Here is a 24,169-nt window from a genome sequence, read left to right as displayed (position 1 = left end):
ATCTCTTGTTCAATTTTCTTTAGAAATTAAAATGCTATTAATATATAGATTGGTGAACTGGTTCCTTCTCAATCATAAAGTTCATTTGTCTTTTATGTCCATGTTTCTCCACCGTTTGTCGTTGACTCTTCCTTCTCAATTTGTTATTGTCCTTTGGTTCTTTGCATTTTCGCTATAAAACTGTAATGTGTATGATACGTACATGTATTTGGAATTATGGGTGCATTAGAGTAATTGTAGGGGTGTGGTTTTCTTTGAAGGGGATGTGTGTTTGTGTTCTTGGTGTCCATACGGGTAACACTGGAAGAGTTGGGATGTTGAGAAATAGTAGAAGCCAACAACTAAGTGATGTGAGAAATAATAGGTGCCATTAGTAATTTAGTTTATTTACTCTTGTTTTATTAACGTTAGAATTTGGTATTTGCTATCAGTGACGGACCTACATTTGGGCTCTCCCCCCACCCGGATTTGAAAAATCACATACTAGCATGTATATTACACAAAAGTTCATAATTTTGTCCCTGAAATGTATATTTTGGCCCCCCTCCTCCAAAATACTTTTCAAATTGATCCATGAAATCAAAACAAAAAGCTTACTTGACCATTACTGCATTCCATTTGCCCAACAAAAACAAAAACCTTGAGACAATCCTTTGTACAATTCACAAAACCGGATAACAAAAGAACCTTTAGACAAGGTTAGGCTTAGGTCCCTGGACTCAGTTAGATGGTGACATGTCATCATCTCAACGGGTCCAGTACTACTGGACATTGGACTTAAACCAAGTCCCTTTAGACAAACCAACAAAACCATTCACAAATTCAAATAACAAGAAAAACCTTTAGACAAATCAAAAATACTAACAAACAAATCACAAATCTAGTCTAAACATAAAAAACTAAATACTAACAACACAACAAATCTCAAATCTTGACAAAACAAATCTTTGATCTGATCTTTTCTTCTCTTATATCCCTCCTCCCTTTGTCTCTTTATGTTGTGGTGTGACTTGTGAGGCTAGGCAGCTGATCTGCCTTTCTTAATTTTTAAGTGATAAAGGTGAAAGCTTTTACTTCAAAAACTATTAGGGTGTGTTTGTTTGGAGGTGAAATAAGGTAAATAGAAAACTTTAGAGAGAAAATGGGAAGAAAAACTTTTTTGAGTATGTTTGGTTGGGTGGGGAGGAAGGAAAATAAATGGTGAGGCTCAGGTATTTTCTTCCTGAGTCACCAAAAAGTTTTCTCTCCAAATAAAGAGAAAACTGAAGGGAGAAAATGAAGTTGTGTAATAGACAAAAATGCCCATGTCCAGTCCTTATCTTTTTTTTTTTTTTTTTTTTTTTTTTTTTTTTTGATTTCTTGGGCAAGGGGTGGTACGTTGTCTTTTTTTTTGGGCTGTGGATGTGATAGTTGTTTTGTTTTTTTTGTTTAACTAGACATGATTTTTTTTTGGGACATGATTTTTATTTTTTAATAAATTGGGTGATTGCTTTTATTTTTATTTTTTTTTGGTTGCTTGTCACTTTTTTGTTTTAATTGGACATCATTTTTAAACAAGGGTGTATGAGTAAATTTATATAAACTCACTTTTTCCATCTTTCTACTTTTCCACTCCCAACCAAACAAAAAGGAAAGAAATTAAAATCTTTTTTATCCTTCCACTTTTCCATCCTCCCACCATTTTCTATCCTTCTACTTTTCCACCCCTCTAATGAAATGAACCCTTAGTGAGAATGATCATAAGTAGCCACAATATCATCAGGTTATTGAGAATCCAATAAAAGGGGTACACCATACCTATAGTCCATTTTAGTTAGAATAAAGTTATTAGTAATATAGATTAATGTGTTGTGAGCCTATGGCTACTTCAGGCACAGCTAAATTATTAAAATATCTTCTCTCAATTTTATTATTATTATTTAAATATCATTTATGACTCTTGCTAAATTAATGAAAAACGTTGCTATTATTAGTATTAAAAAAAGGCAAACTATAATCTTTAGTTGTCAATATATCATTATAATGATATTATAATCAGGTATCTAATAATGTGAAAATAATAGCTAAATTGATTTTCTTTAAAATTTAATGTGAAAAGATTAAAGAATAAGTCCAACCCCAATCCAACCAAAGAACCTTGAAGTTTAGAACCACTCATTTTTTAAGATAGTTACAGCAAAAATGAGTGGGGATTTGAACTTTTATTGGACACACTAGGAAGTTTTAGTTGAACTACAAAACTATTGATTATAAATCCATATAATTAATATGATTTTTATTTGATTCATAGATTATGAGAAAGTCAACTACAATGTTTAATATTTTTTAGAGAAAAAATGAAAATAATATTAATGATGCAACATTGCCAACCTTTAGTGTTGACATACCTTTGTGGGTTCCAGTTAGCTCAACTAATAAAGTCTTTGATGCTTGTATAAGAGATCTGGGGTTCAATCCCCACCTACACCAAAAACTGATTGGTGTCTTAGTCTGATAATAAAGAGCTATTAGCAGGAACGGACACCATAGGTTGAAATTATCTCAAAAAAAAAAAAGTGTTGACATACCAATTTTTAAAAATTTTTAAACAAGGAATTTTGGCCCCTCCTAGATTCGAATCCTGGTTCTGTCCCTGTTTACTATTGTTATTATCTTTTATTTATTGTAATGTTGGAGTTTGTTTTCAGTTGTTAGAGTCCTAACAGGCTGGGTAGTTGAGTCATTGTAGCTCATGTTGTGGGCAATTCCTTGTTTTTCAATTGTAAACGTAGTGGAGTCCTTATTTTTCGATTGTTAAGCTGTCGAAACTGGTATAAAACCTGCCAAGTATGATTGAATAAAGATATCAGATAAGTTTAATCAAATTGGATCCTAATTGGTTTCTACAGGTCAGGATATCCTCAATCAAATCCAAAAGGTTCATAAAGGTAAGGATTTCCTCAGTCAAATCCAAACTTTATCCCTTTGTTATCTTTGGTTTTTATCACGTATCAAGTTTTTCATTAGAAACAACCAAAATTCTATTTCCCTGCCCTCTAAATTTTTATATTTTCCCTCTCCAAAAATTGTGTACATATCAGTGTAATTACGCCCTCTGATCCATATGCAAGTGAAGTCCTCTATCCTTGGTTATGAGTTATGTGTAAAGTACATGAATCTTCTGTTTGTTGCAGCTAAGATCGTCTTCTTAATTTACTTAAAGTGTGAGCCCTTCCATCTTCTAAGGAACTTCATCTAGCATGAACTTATTTGACATTGCCTTTCATACAAGATTACCTTTTTAAAAGATATTTTTTTCAAATCTCTTTGTATTGTTTCAAGCATAGTTCCTCACCTCATTGATGTTTCACAAAAGGTTCTGCTGCTATATATTTATTGTACAGTGCACATTTTGGACCCTTTCCAATTTCATCTAATACGCTCTCTTCCTTTGTGGCTCTGTCTGTGTGTTTAAAGCAGGAGATCGAACACAATAGTGGTGCATTGCTCAAGTTTTGTAATTGCATGCATAAATAACTCAATTCCATAACTCTATATGTGGGTGAGAAACATTGTCCTAGTATCTCACAAGCATGCTATCTATTTTTTACACTAAATGGGAAAGATAAATGATGAGCTTAACTCAGAAAAATTTTCTTGGTTTCTTGTATCTTTCTCAAGGGGCATCTAGCCTATTCACATGTTTTTATAAAAATTAAACCCTACTCTTTTATTATTGAGAGAGTTTATTATATCTGGAGTCTATATAATAAATGATGTAACGTTGAATTAAAAATTCAAATATGTAATATTTAATCTAAACTTTGGAATAAATCTATTACAAATTACGAAGACCAAATTACTTGGTGTGATCAACTGATTTAAATGTGTGTAGGTTTCAATTAACTCAATTAATAAAGTTTCTGATGGTTGAATAAGAAATTTGAGATTCAATTCTTGCCTACACCAAAAACTGATTGATGTTTTGATCTGATGATTGAAAACTATCATAAGTAGTGGACTCTATAAATTGAAATTCTCTTAAAAAATAAAAATAAAAATATATAAATGTGGATTAGTAATTTTACCTAGAATCTACTTTGGACTATGTTCTAGCAAAATTCCTCATATGACTCCATTAATGTATTCTCCGGCCTGGCCAGCGCGCAAAATTATTTGCCGTATATATGGATCTTCGTATTTATGGCAGACGTTATCTCTTGGTCTCCATGTGCTAAACTGTTACAGTAGGAACGTTGACAAAAGAAAATCTGTCGGGTTTCATTCTGAATTATAACCCACAAGAGTTGGATGATAGATGTAAATTCTCATACAAGGTAAAGAGAGGAAAATGCCGTAATTTATGAATGTCCGAATAGCTTTTACAAGAATGAGACTTCTTCAGTCCCGTTTGATTCATGAGAAAATAGCAAAACACCACTATAGGGTTTCATGGAATCAAAGTTTTCGTAATTAACTAAAGGGTTAGATAAGGAAGTGAAATTGAAAGAAATTGTATATAAAAAGTAAGGAAAAAAAATTGTATTTTACAAGAAGAGACACAAACACTGAAACAAAACCATTTCTTTGAATGAAACAGAAAATTTGGGCCATAAACTCACCTTTCATGTTTATTAACTTCAACAAAGCTGGATCATCTTTCGTTTTCTTTTCTCTATTTGCCTTATTTTCCCTTGAAAAAATGAGCTAGTTTTGAAAAATCAGAAAAGGTGAGACTGAGAATCCAATATGTTTTCAGTAGAATGACCATACATAGTTTTCTGAGAGATTAATTATGGCTACTCAGAACCACCAAAGAAGAAGATTACAGATTTAGGTATATAACTTAAAAATTACCCAAAAAGAAAAGATTAAAGTGAGTGAGAAATCTATGATCTTCTCCATTCTATATCACTGTGCACATGTGATCTAAAATCATTCATTGAATACAGGCATTTCTTTTTCACAATTAATAGTAATCTCAAGGGTTTGAAGAATTTGATTTGCCTTACATTTGCTTCTTCTTCATAGCTTGTTTATTGTTGTGCATCCATACCTTGAAAACCTGCCTCTTTATACCCACTTCTAAACAGAAGTTCTGGACATCTTGCTCATCATGCTTCTGGATCTTCCACCCCAACTTCTCAGCAAATTCCATCATCTTATCTTTCTGCTCTTGACTAAATTTGGTCCGAAACCTCTTCTTGGATTGCCGTGCTTGTGACAAACCTTGCACACCGACATGATAATCAGACCTAAACATACCAAGATCTTCACTTGAGGACTCAGCTGGCGCTCCACCACCAGTTCCAAAGGCCATCATCATCGGAGCAATAGGCACCGGATGAGGCCGATGGTGATGATGAAGATGATGAGGCGGTGGAGTAAGTGGAGGAGGACGATGATGTTGAGGTAGTACTATTTCTCTTCTATCATTGTTTGTATTGGGATTGTAGTTGTAGTAAGAGTTGGAGACATATTGTGACTCACCCTCAGTTTCTTTTCTATGAAAATTGCGGTGGCACTCACAAGCTGCACACTTTAAGGCCTCCAGGGTGCCTTCATCTCCACTTGGCATGAATTCTCCGCAGCCATCTACAACATGGCCGCCCATACTGGCAGCGTGATTCTTCAAACATTCTCTATATCTAATAACCTTTGGTGGTGCAGCCCTAATAGTAGAACTGTTTTGTTGCGGTTGTGGTTGTGGTCGTGGGGTCGGCGATTTTTTTGATGCACTAGTGATTGGTGTGGTTGTTGCTCCTGATGGGGTTGCAATTGGAGCTGGGATTTTGTCTGGGTTTGCGTCTGGATCTCTTCCGGGTTTGTGTGTGTTGTTGTGTGAATTTGGATTTGGTTGCTGTGGAATAGGATGGTAGTGGTGTTGGTGATCTAGGGTTTGAGCTGGGTTGAAGATTGTGTTACCATGAACAGTTTGATCTCTTCTTCTTTCTCCCACAGTTGAAGCTACAGTTGGAGAAGACAGCTTGGTTGAAGAGTCTTTATGGGTAGGATTATAGCCCAAGGTGCTTGGCAGTGGCATCCTTATTTCCTTGTCTTGGCCTCTCAGTTCCATCAAATCTGATTTCTGATGTAAAGCCTTGATCTATGTTTTACCTTGATCTCAGCTTCCCTTTTTATTTTTTAAAAAATAAATAATATAAATAAATGACTTCTTAAACCATGTGGATTTTCTGTTAGTTTATGGGATCTTCTTGTATTCTTCTCTAACCCTAAATCATCCCATTTAATCCAAGAACAAAACTTAATCAGAGAGATAATCACTAGCAAACCCAAAATTATTCCTTTTCTTTCTTGTTCTGATCTTGACGTTTTGGGTGCCAAACCCACCAACCCATTTCACTAATTTCAATCCTATTTCCAAAGACGTAAGCAAAGTGATTGAGCAGTAAATTGACTGATGGAATAGATGATTCAAAAAAGAAAGAGAATCTCAGATTAACCAAGAGAAATAAAAGAAGGAAGTAAAAAAAAAATAAAAGAGAGGGAAAAAAAATTTATCCAGATGAAACTCAGATGGGGCCCCTACAACAAGAGCTAAAAAATATATATATATATATATATATATATATATATTACACTAAACTTACCCTTAAAATCAAATGTAGAAGAATCGTAGAAAGAAAGCTGTAATTGCACCATCAGTGTATCCTGAAAGCAAATATATGAAAGCTGGTTTTAAAGATTTTAACATTTGATGAAAGAATATAAATCTCCAAACCTTTTTTAATCATAAAAAAGTTTAGAAGCAGGGATGTATATAATGTTAAAAGCGAGAAGAAGATTGTGCTTCCTACCACCCATCCGACCCAATAAAATCAAAATGAACAGGTAGGTTGGTTTTTACTCAAAACGAGTGATGACTACAGTTGGAGCCTAGTGTTTCTTGGCAGAACAACCGACAAGGTCATGTTATTCCTCTCCCACAGCCTGCACACTGGTCCAGTTTCTAATAATTGCTCTTGTCCTTCAGTCCCGTGCACTCTCTCTTGAAAGTTGAAACCCTAAAACCAAACCCCAAATGAATGTTGTTCTATGTGTAGTATAGTACAGCAAGAGAGAGTGTTTTCTGTTGTGTGTGTGTGTGTGTTTATGTGTGTCTCTGAGTTGACGTAGCCTTGCTTGTCTGGAATCTTCCTGCAACCTCTCTAGTTCCTAGATTAAGCCAATTAGAGAGTCTCTTAGAAGGGTTTAGGAAAAATAATCAGAGAGAGAGTTTGTTCATGCCTGTGTCAGACAATGAGAGGAAGACCCTCTTCTTTTTTTTTTGGGTTTCTTTTTTGTTTGGTTTTTTTAGCTTGGAAGGTTGAGGCAACTAAAGTTAAGAGAATGCTGGTCCACAGCACAGCACTTGTCTTCTTAGTGTGTGTCACATTCTCTTTCTCTCTCACCTCGAGGCTATTTGTTGTTTGTTTATGCGCCTCTGCAATTTCTGCAATTCCACTCTTTCCTTAGCGAATGGCTTTACCAAGAATTGCATCTTCTTTTCTCTCAACCTTTTATCTCTTGCTGTGCTACAATGACATTGTTACTTTAGACACTAAGGAAAGAGAGAGAGCCTGATATTGACACTCTTTATCTTTTTCATCTTTTCAGTAATTTCTCCATGGAGCAATTCTATGTTCCATATATGGTCCACAGGCCATTCCAGGCCAATCTTATTAGCTATTACCTTTGTCAAAATTGATTGAACCTCGGAGAGTATAGAAAATTATAATAATAATAATTCTCCTTGCACCAAGTGGTCAACGAAGTCATTGGAAACAATAAAAGTGAATATTCAACTTTTGTCTCCAATTTTAATTGCTCTATCATTTTCTTCCTCCATTTTGTGGAACAAAACCTAATCTGATCATGAATCAATGAGACTAACAAGTGAAATTTGTTTTATATGTGATCTATTCACACTATGTCTTGTTCCAATAAAAAGATAGCTCACGCCTGTTGGAGAGAACGATTTGGAAAGATTCCAAAGTGAGAAAATATCACACATATAGAGCCCACTTTACCCAAATGTTTAAGTTTATAGTTTGGACTCAATTATATTAACCCTACTCTTGAAAATATTATCTAATGTGCGATTTCAATACATAATTAATCATTTCATTCACATGTAAATATTTCAATGAATCTTTCTATTAGGGGAATAATAATCCAATCTAGGCCTATATAAAGGTACCATAAACTTGATTACCAATTAAAATTTTTTAGAAAATATCTTAATTGATAAATCGTCGTTTTTGGATTCTAATTTGATTAGGAAAAATTTTAAAATTAAGAAAAGAACAACCTAAAATTTTTAATTTAAAATTACATAAAATATATAAAATTAGCCCCCGCTCAATCAACAAATCCACATCATTTTCCTTGGGTTAGAGAAACCTCCTCCTCGAAATTTGGTGGCAATTTTCCACAATCTATTGGAATCCTAAAAAATCCTATTCATAATTTCTTTAGTTATTCTTTTACATGCATTAAAAAAATAGCTCCTTAGCTATAATACACCAATAAAAACTTATGCATGGCGAATTTGAAAATTCTTCTTCAATTCACAATATAATATAACCAGCGTGTCATATACAATAAATTGTTGTCGCCCATACAACTTTGTTAAAAAAAAAAAAAAAAGGTTTAATCTAATCCTTTCATCTCTTTAATGAATTGATCAAGTCTTGCTCCATAATCCTAAACGCATTCAAATCTTGACTCCCATTCTTACAAAAATATAAACCAGAATGATTCAATGTTATGTCGATTGATGAACTATTAAAAATCACATCTTTCCAAATGAAATCATCCACCTTCACCACAATTGTTCTCTTTGGAACTTCAACGAACGATATGCGGTTATTTAAGTCAATATATGTTTGTGAATTGTTCATGTCTAAATGAACATTGTTAGGACTTTCATTGAACACTTGGTGTACATATCCCCATTGTATGGTTCCTAGATTACACAAAGAAATTACCTCCAACATATCTTCATCATCATCATCTGAGTACTTATCATAGATAAATGGCAATTCAGAATCAATGGATGACTCTGTTTATGTGTTCATCCTTCTCTTCAACCTTGAAATCCTTCTTCCCCTCCATGTAATCCAAATCCCAATGGCTAAGGCAATGAGATGCTTTGATAATGCACCTCTAGTTGCACATCACACTCATACACGTCATCTACAGCAGCATGTCTTCCCCCCATGTTTTCCACTTGTGTCATGTTGGAACCTAGTCTTGCTCTAATACGCGTAGGCATGTAGGAACTCAAAATTCTTTTACAAACCCAGTTATAAAAGAACTTAACAGGGAAGTGAACAAGGAAAAAGAGAGTGTCCCCTCAAAATTTTTAAAATCCAACAAAGTATTTCATTTTTGTTTTACAGATTTTAGGCCTATATAAAGGGAGGCACCAGAAACGTGATTGCCTAGTAAAAAGTATTGTAGAAGAGATCCTAATGGACACTTACTACATTTGGACCTTAATTTGATGAGGAAAGGATTAAAACACCTTAAATTAAGGAAATAATAACCTATAAAATTAATATAAAATTATTAAAATTGCATAAAATATTAAAGAAATTATTGTATGCAAGATCAACCAACTTGGATTAAAAAAAAAAAAAAAAATCATGAATTTGAGGAACCACTAGATCGGGCTAGACCATTGAAGTTGAGGCTTTGGCAGCGAGACGTGCTCTGAAGTTTGCAAAAGAAATATGGGTGGACCAAGTCATTCTAGAAGGTGATTCTGAAATTCTTATCAAAGTTCTCAAGTCAAGCAGTAGCTCTCTGTCTTCTTATGGCCACATTGCACAGGACATGCAGTATCTTGCCTCCTGTTTTTCAAAAATGTGTTTCTCTCATGTTCGTAGGTATTATAATTCTATAACTCACTCACCGGTGCGAAGAGTAGTTTTTAGTCTACATTTCTTAGTTTGGATAGAGAATATACCACCAGGTGTTAGACATGTACTTTAGACTGATTTAAATAGTCTTCCTTAATAATACACGTTGCATTTCTTCTATTAAAAAAAAAAAAAAACACTAGATCGGGCTAGACAATCTTGAAACATATTTGAGTATGGAGATAAGAGGTTTTATAATTAAGTAAAGATTTTGTAATATTTGAAAAAAACAAAAGATTTATGCAATTTAATATGTATCATTATAAAGATAAGAGAAATATTATGTCAATAATATTTTCACAATACTACTATTGCACATCCTTGGTGCGATAATCACTCCACAAGTACAAGTACTTGTGGGGTGTGGGGGGTAAGGGTTGGGATTCAAGTTTCTAAGAGGGAGCTTCACACATATATACACTTAGATTATGCTAAAGTAAAATTTCTTTCTTGTATTAAAAAAAAATTCACAACACTTTCATAACAAATCTTAAATGACAGGTTTTTATTGACTGTTACAAGTGGACAAAAAAGTAGTTTAAGTTGTGGAAGTAAAATTTCTCATTAAGATAATATTAGCAAGATAATGTATCAAGTTTAGTTGGAGTAATGCTACAATTTGTATTATTATTTTTTTTAAGTAATGTTACAGTTGCAAATTATTTTACAATATATTTGGAGACTGTTGTTGTGGTATATTTTTATTGGTTATTATCTGGACCCACTATTGCCATCAATTTTTCACTTATTGATTACCAATTACTATATCAGGTAAAAAAAAAAAAAATGTAACTCTAGCGTTTTTCATTTTTTTTTAATAACTAAAGAATTTGAAATTGCCAATTTTTTACCAAGAGCCTTTATCCACTAGCATGTCCTAGTGTTTCTAAGAGAGATATCTAGAATTCAATTCTCCCTCATTTATTGTTGTAAATATCAAAAAAAAAAAAAAATTGCCAATTTTTTTAATCCACCCATATCTTCTTGGATCAAGTCCGGCCGGTTGCGCACTTGCTTGGGTTTACTAACAGCAATATATAAAAATTAATATTTGAAAAAATTTTAATTTTTTTTATACTAGTGGTGGGGTTTGTTGCTTTAGGTACACAATCTTTAATTCTTTATACAATATCTCACAATTATACAACCATTTCGTTAATTTATTTAAAGCTTGACCATTATCAAAACTAGCTGATATCTCGCACGATATACAGTGCAATTTGATAAATTTTATAAGAAATTATTTTTGACCCATTGATTTTATGAATACTATTATTGTTAGTCATATTTAATCTATGAGGTTTTCTACTAAAACTAAATACAAACTAAATACATTGGGGGGAAAATTCCTCTAATTCATGCAACCAAGAAATGTCACTAGATCATAGTGAAATTGTCACCTACAAACTTGTTGGTTCCTAGGTGTCTTTCTTTTTAATTGAACTAAAAGTAGCCAAAAATAGATACTTACCAAGTATATGCATCATACAGAAAACCAAAAATATAAATTGGCACATAATATGAAAAAATAAGCCTAAAAAAATTACAATACTACATAAGTAAAATCGTAAAATCTAACCAAAATATTTAAGATGAACATAATATTTTGAAAATTAACACACAACTCAGAGAGAGAAAAAAAAAAAAAAAGATATTGTGAGAAAATTGTGGAAGTTTAATTTTTAAGTCCAATGGAAATGGAGATTTATATTGGACAAATGTGGAGACAAATAATATTTTCCTAATTCATTGAATTTGTCTCTTACAATTCTGCATTGAAGTTAGTCTTATGCAGAAAATTGAAAAGTTTTTTTGATTCCTACATTTCATATGATTTTTTAGATTCATTTGTATCAATTCAAAGCATGTAAAGTTATAAATGTATACAATTTTTTTTTTTTATTCCTACATTTTCCATGACTTTTTAAATCCATCCGTATCAATTCAAAACATGTAAATTTATAAATGTATACAAATTCTCTGAATTTTATTAATACATTGAAATAAATGCATTTGTCATTATTTAATAGTTTGACATAAATGCTAAATTTAGATGAGGTGGAAGCCTAAATGAAAATAACGTCATACAATATGCGACTTGGCAGAACCTCATACTCTACCACATGAGGTCTTGCATCAATATATATATATATATATATATATTGATGTCGAGACAAATAATATTTGTCCAATTCATTGAATTTGACTCTTGCAATTATGCATTGAAATTAGTCTTATGTAGAAAATTGAAAAGTTTTTTTGATTCCTACCTTTCCCATGACTTTTTAGATCCATCCGTTTCAGTTCAAAACATGTAAATGCATTTGCCATTACATAATAGTTTGACATAAATGCTAAATTTAGATGAGGTGGAAGCCTAAATGAGAATGATGTCATACAATGTGCCACTTGGCAGAACCTCATGCTTTCCTACACGAGATCTCTACTTATATATATATATATATATATATATATTTATATTGATGTGGAACAAATAATATTTTTCTAATTCATTGAATTCGATTCTTGCAATTCTACATTGAAATTAGGCTTATGCAGAAAATTGAAAAAAAAAAATTTGATTCCTACCTTTCCCATGACTTTTTAGATCCATCCATATCAATTCAAAGCATGTAAAATTATAAATGTATACAAATTCTTTGAATTTTATTCTTATATTTTCCATGACTTTTTAAATCATTCCTTATCAATTCAAAGCATGTAAAACTATAAATGTATATAGATTTTTTGAATTTTATTAATACATTTGAATAATTTCATTTGCCATTACATAATAGTTTGACATAAATGTTAAATTTAGATGAAGTGGAACCCTAAATGAGAAGGACGTCATACAATGTGCTACTTGACAGAACCTCATGCTTTCCCACATGAGGTATCTACTTATATATAAATATATATATATTTATATTTATATTTATATATTTATTGATTGTTAATCTTTAGTCAAATCAGGTTTTGTTTTTTGTTAATATACTAATTAGAATTTTTTTAGGGATTATTTTGAATACATTACAGTCATCTTGTTAGTTTATTTAAATATTAAAAGTAATAAATGAATTAATAAAATATTTATCATAATTTTAATTTGGTTAATTGAATGGGCAAAAATGAGAGTTTCATAGATTAATGAGTTCTTTGTTAAAATAAATATTAAAAAAAAAAAAGGCTCCAACATCAATAGAGTTTTTATTAATTTATAAATAATAATAATAATATTGATCTATCAAAAAAATATATATTGAATTTAAATGTTTGTATAAGATATGAGTCCAATCCTAATGCAGAAGATTAATTTGTTATTACTTTGCAAATTCATCTATTCAAAAATTATTTTATGGGGTCTTCATATGAAGTCCAATTGAAGTAAAAGTCATGCGTTTTTACTGTCTATATATGGGTCCTTCAAGATCAAAACAATTTTTTATTTTAAATTTTATTTTAGTAGTCAGTGGCGACTCTAGGAATTTTTTTCAGGGTATTCCTCAATAAGTATATGTAAGGACACGATTTGGTGACGAACCTAATAGTATTGGGTTCACACGTAAAAGGCCCAGACAATACAATTTTTAGAGCGTGGGTGTAAAGAACTAGGTTAACTGTAGTACTTCCCTCCAAGATTTCCCTTAAACCTGTTTCAGGTACAAGGTCGGTCTCACAAATATTTTTCTTCTGTGAATCCTACCACTTTCCTTTCTTACTTTCTTCTCTCTTCTTTTTCTCTGTTTCTTCGTCCTTCTCTTTTTCTCCTTTCTTTCCCGATCCGATCCCTTGTTTCAGGTTCCTCTTTTAGTTTATATACTTCCCTTTGCGCTTCATCCTTGCCGCACACGTGTAGGTTGGGTTCGGAGGATTTCTTTCTGTCCCATCTGGCACCTCCTGGAACTTCCTATGGGCAGCTGTAAGGCTGCCTTCCCACTGTTCAGGTATCACCTCCACATTAATGCGGCCAGAGAGTTGGTTGAGAGGTCATTAATGCGGAGGTATCTGTAGCTTCAAATATTTGTTTGCCTTATCTCTTTCACTTTTAGTCGGCTACTCTACCCTTTGAGATGACCGAATTCGGAGCTCTGATCGTAATGAGCCCACGTCTTGATCGTCCTCGGAAACGATCGTCCTCGGACGAGTTATGCCGAGGACCAGGGTATCCTCGGACGGATATACGATCTCTGATGGGCCGCTGGCCCAACAGTCCTGACCCTATTCTGAACCCTAGGGGCCCATCAATCGAACGGTCCCCACAATAGCCCCTCAAAATCCTACTTTTCGACTCTTCAGGAGAAAAGGTGGATTTTGACGTCATAAGCCTGCATCTGTGCGCGTTTCGGGGCATGCCCCTGACGCTTCAACACCCCGGTTTTGGTAGCATTAAATTCTGACAACTCCCTTGTCTCCCACGTTCAACGGCGAGATCTAAATCTAACGGTAGGGGGTTTCTCTTATTTTGTGAGCGGGAATTTTACCGCTCACAACCTTCGCATGACTATAAAGGTGCTCCCAAATTGAACCTGTACCTTATCCCTGATGATTATGCAGTTCCAGAGCTCATAAAACTGAATCTGCCTTTTTCCAGCCTTCTCTGTTCTCCTGGCGACCACAAATAATCACACGTTGTCCGAGATCCTTCCTTTGAACCTGTAAGTCCTCTTAAAGCTTTTGCTATTGTTATTCAATCACCAAAAAGTTTCTTTTCTACTAAGCCTCTCTAGAAAAATGGGGAAACAGCGGAATCCCTTTCGGCGTCTCGTTGACTCCGAGGAGGGTATTAGAAACTTTCGCTCTAAGTACAATATCCCACCAACGGTAGGGATGAGGTATGCAGCCCAAGGGGAGTGGGTCGACGCCAGGCAAACTGGGGAAGTGGTTATCCCCATGATCGCCTTTATCGAAGGTGGGATGACCATCCCCATGGGCAGTATCACTAGGGGTTATCTTAGTTTCTTTAGGTTATCCCCCACCCAATGCGCTCCCAATATGTTTAGGATTCTGGGTAGTATAGACGCTTTGAATCAGAGAATGGATTTAAACCTATCCCATCACGATGTGAATTGGGTGTATAGCCTTCACCGCTTAGCTGACCAGGATTACTATCTCAAGTCGAGATATCCTGCGGTAAGGCTAATTCAATGCCTCCCTACTTCAAATAAGCATTTAAAAGAGGATTTCCTTATTTTTTCTGGGGAATGGCACGATGGTCTACCTTGCCCGACAGTAGAAGGAACACCAGGTGGGTGCAAAATTGCAAACCTACGCCATTTAACTCATGAACACATTTTACTAACTTTTATTATTTTCGGGCCTCACAATTTTAACTTTGAAATTAACGGTTTTGCAGACAAACGCTACACGAAGCCCAATCTCAGATTGGTCAATAAAGCGAGCCTAGACAGATTATTGGGAGCCGAAATATACGTGAACGAGGCTGATGGTCAATTACGGGCAGCACATTTAATCCTTGGCTACACCCCCCTTTCTTTCGGCTTTCAGGCGCCGAAGTACGTGATTAGGGCACGCGACCCTCGGCTTCGCCGTATCAGTGTTGCTTACGAAGGGTTCGTCGTTCCAGAGGGTATTCCACTTCCCAAACACACACCTCTCACAAAGCCTCTTTTGGTGGCCAGCATCTCGGCTGGGCCCTCTTTACCCTTATCTTCCCTCAAAAAGAAGGGAACCAATAGAAAAGGGAAAAAGGGAAAAAATAAGGAAACCGTTGTAACAGTGTCTGAATCCACAGACGACTTAGAGGTTCTCGATCAGCCCACAAGTCCCGAGGAAAGTTCTGACGAGATGGGGGCACACAGAAAACCCCAGAAAAGTTTGATGGAGCTAATGGAAGGTCAACAGGGAAAGGCTGCACCTGCCCAGACAATACCATCCCCGGTTTCATCTCTTCCAGCCAGGTCTCATCCTACAGTTCCTCGACACCCTCCCCAATCACCTCCGCAACCAGTGCCAATTAATGCTGCCGAGCAAGAAAAGCACAAAGAACGGAAGAGTAGGGAGGCGGTAGATGCAAGTAGATCTCGCCCCGCTCAAGAGGAGGATGCCCAACGAGCTGTAAAGCAGCAGAAAACTAGGCACCCCGCTACACGGGGTCAAGAGAAACCTGATTCCCCACATCCCGACTCACAGGCGTGGCTGCCAGCTCCTATGCTCGGTGGGGAGCCCCTGCGAAACGATGCCTCTATAAGGGACTTCAATGGCGGCATTGGGTGTCACGTAGCCTCGGCCATAGAGGAGGCCTTATTGCTCCCAAAGGATATGGCTGAGATAAAGAACGTGAGGAAGAACCAACTCATCCTTGACAATAAACGATACTTGGGCATGGTGAGAAACTATTTTTTTTTACACTGTTTCATTGTGCGACTGTGGCTTACTAATGCGCGTTTCCCATTAACTAGAACGCTAATTCCCACCTCGTTTCTTATAGATCATCCAAAATACTTTCAAGCTCGATGAGATGCTCAACGCTTGCTCCACCCAACTTGACGGTGAAAGGAAAAGAAGGGCATCGGCTGTACAAACCTTGTCCAGGTCCGAACAGGATTTAACCGTCGCAAGGAAAAAACTACAGGTCGAAGAAGAAGCTCGCAAGAGTGCTGAACTGGCATCAGAAGGTTACCAGAAGCAGGCCGAGGAACAAACCAAGCTTCTGCATGAAGCGAACGCCGAGCTGAAAAAGACTCAGGAGCAAGTTCTTGTTCTTAAGAAGCATCTAGAAGAGACTCAGAAGCTAAGGGAGCAAGCTGAAAAACTCAAAGAACAAGCCGAGCAGAAGGGCTACGAACTTGGAATAGCTGAAACTGAGAAAGCCCTAAGAGCCGAAGTTCCAGAAGTGTGCCGCATCTTCTGCGCGAGAACCTGGAATGAGGCTCTTAACCGCGCTGGGGTTGAAGCCTCATCTGAACTACGCAAGCCAGAGAACGTGTATTATCCCGAAGCGATACGCTCCTCGGCTCCTCAATCATACCAGGCTGATACCCCTTCCCCAGCTATTAACCCCCTAACGAGGAGGTTCCGTCTCGCAATTCTCCCAATAAACCCATTACTGCTTCCAAATCAGAGACAACCTCACACGATTTTCAACAAGAATTGGACTCCACCGTCCAATCAACTGGGGGCATTACCAATTAGCAGAAAAATATAGAAATTATTTTGTAATTTTAACTAGAAATGTAATGGAGTACTTTCTCATTTAGTTTCTTTTCATTCTGATGACTCTAAATTATCTTCACCCGTACTTACTTTGTTGCCGTAATTTTCAAGGGGTCCATCTCAATCACCTTTTTTCACTATACGCCATCCTTGCATTCGAAGCTTTCTCTTTCTGACTTCTTTATAAAGGTCCATAAGGCATTATTTCCACCAAGTTTATGATTTAGAAAACTCATCACCGCTCTGTTTACCGTTTAATAACTCGATAAACCACTTAGCAGGCCAATTTTTATCGAGTTTACGGTATGAGGACCTGGCATGATCTAATTTCTGTTTAACAATTTATTATGAATGGTAGGATGTTAATTTCCACTAAGCTTGCGATCCAAGGACCTGGCGTAACTTAGCTTCTGTTTAACAATTCAGTATGAATGATAGGATGTTAATTTCCACTAAGTTTGCGATCCGTGGACCTAGCATAACTCAGTTTCTGTTCAACAACTCAGTATGAATGATAGGATGTTGATTTCCACTAAGTTTGCGATCCATGGACCTAGCATAACTTAGTTTCTGTTCAACAATTCAATTTGATAGGATGTTAATTTCCACTGAGTTTGCGATCCGTGGACCGGGCATAACTCAGTTTCTGTTCAACAATTCAGTATGATAGGATGTTAATTTCCACTAAGTTTGCGATCCGTGGACCTGGCATAACTCAGTTTCTGTTCAACAATTCAGTATGATAGGATGTTAATTTCCACTAAGTTTGCGATCGATGGACCTGGCATAACTCAGTTTCTGTTCAACAATTCAGTATGATAGGATGTTAATTTCCACTAAGTTTGTGATCCGTGGACCTGACATAACTCAGTTTCTGTTCAACAATTCAGTATGATATGACAGGATGCGAAATTTATAGGATGCATATTCGACGTAAATTTAAAAGAAGATATCTGAATTGAAACTGATTTATTAGTAATAATACCTTCTGAGATTGTTTACATTCCAAGGATGGAGTACAGGTTTTTCATCTAGGTCTTCTAGATAGTAAGCCCCTATTCCTGCTACAGAAGTAATCCGGTACGGTCCCTCCCAGTTGGGTCCCAGTTTTCCCCAATTTGAATTCTTAGTGGCCCCCAAGACCTTTCTCAGCACTAGATCTCCTATGGCTAACGGCCTCATCCTTACGTTGCTATCGTAGCTCCGCTTGAGTTTGTGCTGGTAGTAAGCTAGCCGAACCATTGCGCTCTCCCTTCGTTCTTCAATCAGATCTAGATTGTGCTTCAACATTGTATCATTATTGCTAGAAGAAAATGCATTGGTCCTCAACGTTGGGAATCCTGTTTCTAGGGGAATAACGGCCTCGGCCCCATAGGTCATAGAGAAAGGAGTTTCTCCCGTCGAACGTCGGGGTGTTGTCCGATACGTCCAAAGCACATGCGGTAGCTCTTCCACCCACTTTCCTTTCGCATCATCTAGTCTCTTTTTGAGCCCATTGACAATGACCTTGTTAACAGCTTCAGCCTGCCCATTGCCTTGCGGATAAGCTGGAGTGGAATACCTGTTTCTTATTCCCAGCTCTGAACAGTATTCCCTGAAGGCATTGCTATCGAACTGGAGCCCATTGTCCGAAACAAGAGCTCGTGGAATACCAAATCGCGTAACAATATTCTTCCAGACAAACTTCTTCACATCCACGTCCCGGATGTTCGCCAAGGGTTCAGCTTCAACCCATTTAGTGAAGTAGTCCGTGCCGACGAGCAAGTACCTCTTGTTTCCTATAGCTTTTGGAAAAGGGCCGACAATGTCCAGTCCCCATTGCGCAAAAGGCCAAGGGCTTGAAAGAGGGTTAAGGACTCCTCCTGGCTGGTGAATATTCGGTGCGTATCTTTGACACTGGTCACATTTCTTAACATACTCCTGCGCCTCTCTATGCATATTTGGCCACCAATAACCCTGCGTGAGTGCTCGGTATGATAGAGACCTCCCTCCGGTATGGCTCCCACAAATGCCCTCATGTAACTCTTCTAGGATTGATTCCGCTGTCTCAGGAGGCACACCGAGCAAATATGGTCCAGAGAAAGACCGTCTGTACAGCTTCTTATCCTCGGATAACCAGTACCGAGGTGCTCTTCTTCGTATTTTCTCGGCTTCCACCTTATCCTCGGGCAATGTGTCATTTTCGAGAAATTTTAATATAGGGTCCATCCAGTTTGGTGATGGACCAACTTGACGGATTTGGCGAACCTCCTTTTCTGGTGAGGTGGGAGTACACAAGTCTTCGACGACAATTACCCGAGGGAGATTTTGTACTGAGGAAGTGGCGAGGGTCGCCAAAGAATCAGCATGGGTATTCTCCCCTCGTGGAATATGTAGTACGTCAAAAGATTCAAACTCAGCTCGCATTCGCCTTACTCGGTCCAGGTATCCTTGCATCCTTGGGTCTCTGGCCTCCAACTCTCCGGTTACTTGGCCGACAACCAGCCTTGAGTCCGAGAGCATCTTCACCGCCTTTCCACCCATTTTACGGACCATGCTCATTCCCATTATCAAAGCTTCGTACTCTGATTCATTGTTAGTAGCTGAGAACCCTAGCCTTAATGATTTCTCTATGATGACCTCTTCGGGGGATATCAAAACCAATCCCAGTCCAGCTCCCCGTTGGTTGGTAGCCCCATCCACGTATACCTTCCACTCCGGCCATCCTGACGCGGATATTGCGCCAACCGCTTTCTCATCCATGTGATCTCGATTCCTACTAATCTCCTCAAGGCACTCAGCGAATTCAGCTACCAGGTCGGCAAGAACTTGACCCTTCACAGAGGTGCGAGGCATGTATTTGATGTCAAAAGCACCCAGAATCGTTCCCCACTTGGCTATTCTGCCGGTATAATCAGCACTTCTAATTATGGATTTGAGGGGTAATTGGGTCAAGACAACTACAGTGTGAACTTGAAAATAATGCGGAAGTTTACGTGTTGCATGGACGACTGCCAGTATGGCCTTCTCTAACGACAGATATCTCACCTCGGCTTCATGGAGGGATCTACTCACATAATAAACAGGCTTCTGAACGCCCTTGTCTTCTCGCATCAAGACAAAACTGACGGCGTGAGGAGCTACCGCCAGATAGGCATACAACACCTCATCCACTTCAGGGCTAGACATGATAGGTGGTTTAGATAAATAGTCCTTCAGCCGCTGGAACGCCTCGGCGCACTCTTCGGTCCATTCGAATCCCTTCCATTTATGTAACAGACGGAAAAAAGGATGACACCTCTCAGCCGACCTGGAGATAAACCGGTTCAAAGCGGCAGTCATCCCCGTCAACCTCTGCACCTCCTTTGGATTTCGAGGCGCTTGTAAATCGTTAATGGCCCTAATCTGATCTGGGTTCACCTCAATTCCCCTATGGGTCACCATGTACCCCAAGAATTTCCCGGAGCCTACACCAAAGGAACACTTCGAGGCGTTTAGGCGCAACCTATGCTCTCTCAATATCCCGAAGATATTAGTGAGGTCCTTCACATGTTCAGTCACTACCTTGCTTTTCACCACCATGCCATCAATGTAAACTTCAATGCTTCTGCCCAGCTGTGGCTCAAACATTTTAGTCATCATGCGTTGATAGGTTGACCCAGCGTTCTTGAGACCGAAGGGCATCACCTTGTAATGGTAGTTCCCAACCGGGGTCACGAAAGCGGTCTTTTCTTGATCATCGGTGGCTAACGGAATCTGATGATACCCCTGAAAGGCATCCAAGAAACTCATCCTAGGGTGGCCCACAGTTGCATCCACCAGCTGGTCAATCTTCGGCATAGGAAACGGGTCCTTGGGGCATGCCTTATTAAGATCCGTGAAATCCACGCACACTCGCCATTTCCCCGTCTTCTTCTTCACCACCACCGTATTGGCCAACCATTGGGGGTAAAAGACTTCCTTGATAGCCCCAGCCTGTTTCAGCTTAATGACTTCACTTCTGACCACTTCGGCATGCTCTTTTGACGGTCGCCGAGGGATCTGTCTCCTAGGGGGAATGGCAGGGTTCACATTGAGCCGGTGACAAATGAAACTTGGGTCTACTCCTGGGGCTTCATACGGGTCCCATGCAAAAACGTCCACGTTGGCCCGGAGGAACTCCAGCAAACTCGCTTTCTCTTGCAGGGGCAGCTTAGCCCCTACCCGGAAAAATTTTTCTGGATCATTTGTGATGATCACTTTTTCCAGATCTTCACACTCTACCGCATTGGTTAGCACGTCTATACCCGACGCTGGGGGCTTTAATTGCTATGAATCATTATCGGCAGTAGCCGAGGTTTCTGCCTCTGGCCGATGCCGAATGGTCGCTACTTGGCATCGCCGAGCGACCGATTGGTTCCCCACTATCTCCAGGACTTGGTCTCCGGATGGGTACTTCACTTTTTGATGCAGGGTGGACGAAACCGCTTTAAGTGTGTGAAGCCAAGGTCTACCCAGGATGGCCGTATATGGAGAATAAACATTTACAACAATAAAATCCACCTCCACCACCTCCGTGCCTGACTGCACGGGCAACCTGATTAGTCCCATAGGAATGACCAACCTTCCTTCAAAATTGACTAGAGGGGAAGTATAGGTTGTCAAATCCTCCTGTGTCAAACCTAGCCCCTTGTACAGATTCGGATACATTACATCCGCTGCGCTCCCCTGATCAACCATCACTCTTCGGACATCGTAACCACTAATCCTTAGCGTGACCACCAAGGCATCCTCGTGGGGCTGTATAGTTCCAATCAAATCCTCGTCTGAAAAACCCAAAATCAAAGGGACACGCCTCTTGGTCCTCTTCGATGCTTGAGAGCGATCCTCGGCGGGGAATCGGGACACCGACAACACTCTCGTGGGGCAGGAACCAGTCCTTCCCGGGGCCGCGAAGATGACATTGATCGTCCCCCGGGGGAGCCTTGATGAAGCATCCCCCCGCACCTCAGAACCTGCCTGGCTTCCCATTCCGCTGGAATGATGTAAGAGTTGCTTCAATTTCCCTTCTCGGACCAATTGCTCCAAATGGTCCCATAAATTCCTACAGTTTTCTGTCGTGTGTCCATGGTCCTGATGGTAATGGCAATACAAACTCGGGTTGCGTTTTGTAGGCTCTTCCGCCATCCTGTTCGGCCATTTGAAGAATGGCTCATCCTTTATCTTTTCCAACACCTGCTGGACAGGCTCACGAAACACCGCATTAACAACCTGGGCGTCCGCCAAGGTCGGCTGCACAGCGAAATCCCTCCTTGGCCGGCTATTATTATAACGATCCGACCTGAAATCCCTTCTCTCCTGTGGTATCGCTTTTGCCTTTCCCTTCCCCTGAAGTTAATCCTCCTCTATTCTTTTGTACTTCTCTATTCTATCCATCAACTGGCGCACACTGGTGACAGGTTTGCCCGTCAAGGATTTCCTCAAGTCGTGGTCAGCTGGGAGACCTGCCTTGAAGGTGGTTATAGCCACAGCGTCATTCTTCCCCTCTATCTCATTAAATATTTCCCAGTACCTATCCGAATAGCCCTTGAGAGTTTCGTCCTCTCGCATGGACAAGGTCAACAAAGAGCCCAGAGGCAAGGGAGTTCTGCTGCACGTAATAAAACGAGCGCCAAAAGCTTGGGTCAGTGCTTTGAAGGATCCAATAGAATTGGCCCTTAAACCATTGAACCATCTCATCGCCGTCGGACCCAAACTCGACGGAAAAATTTTGCACATCAGAGCATCATCCCTGGAATGAATAGCCATCTTCTGGCTGTAATAACTTACATGTTCCACCGGATCCGAGTGGCCATCATACAGAGAGAACGTAGGTTGATTAAACTGCCGAGGATGAGTAGCATCATCAATGCCTTTTGTAAAGGGTGATCTGGAAATCTAGCTCAGTGCTTTGTTCATCGCATCATTTCCCAAGCCCCTGCTTGTAGGACTTTTACGCCTCCGCCTATGATGACGCTCCTCCTCGTAGGAGAAAGTCTCACTCTGCGGGGTCCTCGACCTCCGCCTGTAGCTAGCCCCATCCGACTCCCCGGATGATGGTTCGGAGCGAAGTGGTGAACGCTCCCGTCGTACATGGCGTAACTCTCTCTTCAAATCCGCAATCTCACGTTGCAGGTCCCCATCATACTTCGCATGGGACACGTGACTCTTCCCGCGTGTACGGGTTCTCGTGGTATGAGTGGTATGCATGCTCCCCTCCTGGACTTCCCTCCGCTCGGGACTCTTTCGAGGACCACCGCGCTGAGAGCCCCTTGACTCCGCCTGATGCGGGCTAACATCACCCTGATGCAGCCCTGCTGCGGGGTGAGGCGGTTCCACTCCTTCCATCGAAAACGTTGTATTAGAGGTTATACAAGCTAACACAAGCTCTCCCCACAGACGGCGCCAATTGTAAGGACACGATTTGGTGACGAACCTAATAGTATTGGGTTCACATGTAAAAGGCCCAGACAATACAATTTTTAGAGCGTGGGTGTAAAGAACTAGGTTAACTGTAGTACTTCCCTCCAAGATTTCCCTTAAACCTGTTTCAGGTACAAGGTCGGTCTCACAAATATTTTTCTTCTGTGAATCCTACCACTTTCCTTTCTTACTTTCTTCTCTCTTCTTTTTCTCTGTTTCTTCGTCCTTCTCTTTTTCTCCTTTCTTTCCCGATCCGATCCCCTGTTTCAGGTTCCTCTTTTAGTTTATATACTTCCCTTTGCGCTTCATCCTTGCCGCACACGTGTAGGTTGGGTTCGGAGGATTTCTTTCTGTCCCATCTGGCACCTCCTGGAACTTCCTATGGGCAGCTGTAAGGCTGCCTTCCCACTGTTCAGGTATCACCTCCACATTAATGCGGCCAGAGAGTTGGTTGAGAGGTCATTAATGCGGAGGTATCTGTAGCTTCAGATATTTGTTTGTCTTATCTCTTTCACTTTTAGTTGGCTACTCTACCCTTTGAGATGACCGAATTCGGAGCTCTGATCGTAATGAGCCCACGTCTTGATCGTCCTCGGAAACGATCGTCCTCGGACGAGTTATGCCGAGGACCAGGGTATCCTCGGACGGATATACGATCTCTGATGGGC

General features: G+C 39.0%; 2 protein-coding genes across 2 annotated transcripts; both read right to left on the bottom strand.

Moving 5' to 3' along the window:
* Positions 1-4,866: 4,866 nt before the first annotated feature.
* Positions 4,867-6,541, bottom strand: LOC115993606 (zinc-finger homeodomain protein 6). The gene has a single exon (XM_031117544.1). It carries the CDS (start codon positions 6,053-6,055, stop codon positions 4,988-4,990), a length of 1,068 nt encoding a protein of 355 aa, XP_030973404.1. The 5' UTR covers positions 6,056-6,541; the 3' UTR covers positions 4,867-4,987.
* A 16,435-nt stretch (positions 6,542-22,976) lies between these two features.
* On the bottom strand, positions 22,977-23,426 carry LOC115950372. Its single transcript, XM_031067579.1, has one exon. It carries the CDS (start codon positions 23,424-23,426, stop codon positions 22,977-22,979), a length of 450 nt encoding a protein of 149 aa, XP_030923439.1.
* Positions 23,427-24,169: the final 743 nt, after the last annotated feature.

Source organism: Quercus lobata, chromosome 6 (assembly GCF_001633185.2).
Source record: "Quercus lobata isolate SW786 chromosome 6, ValleyOak3.0 Primary Assembly, whole genome shotgun sequence".
NCBI lineage: Eukaryota > Viridiplantae > Streptophyta > Magnoliopsida > Fagales > Fagaceae > Quercus > Quercus lobata.
This window is presented reverse-complemented; position numbering and strand designations above follow the sequence as displayed.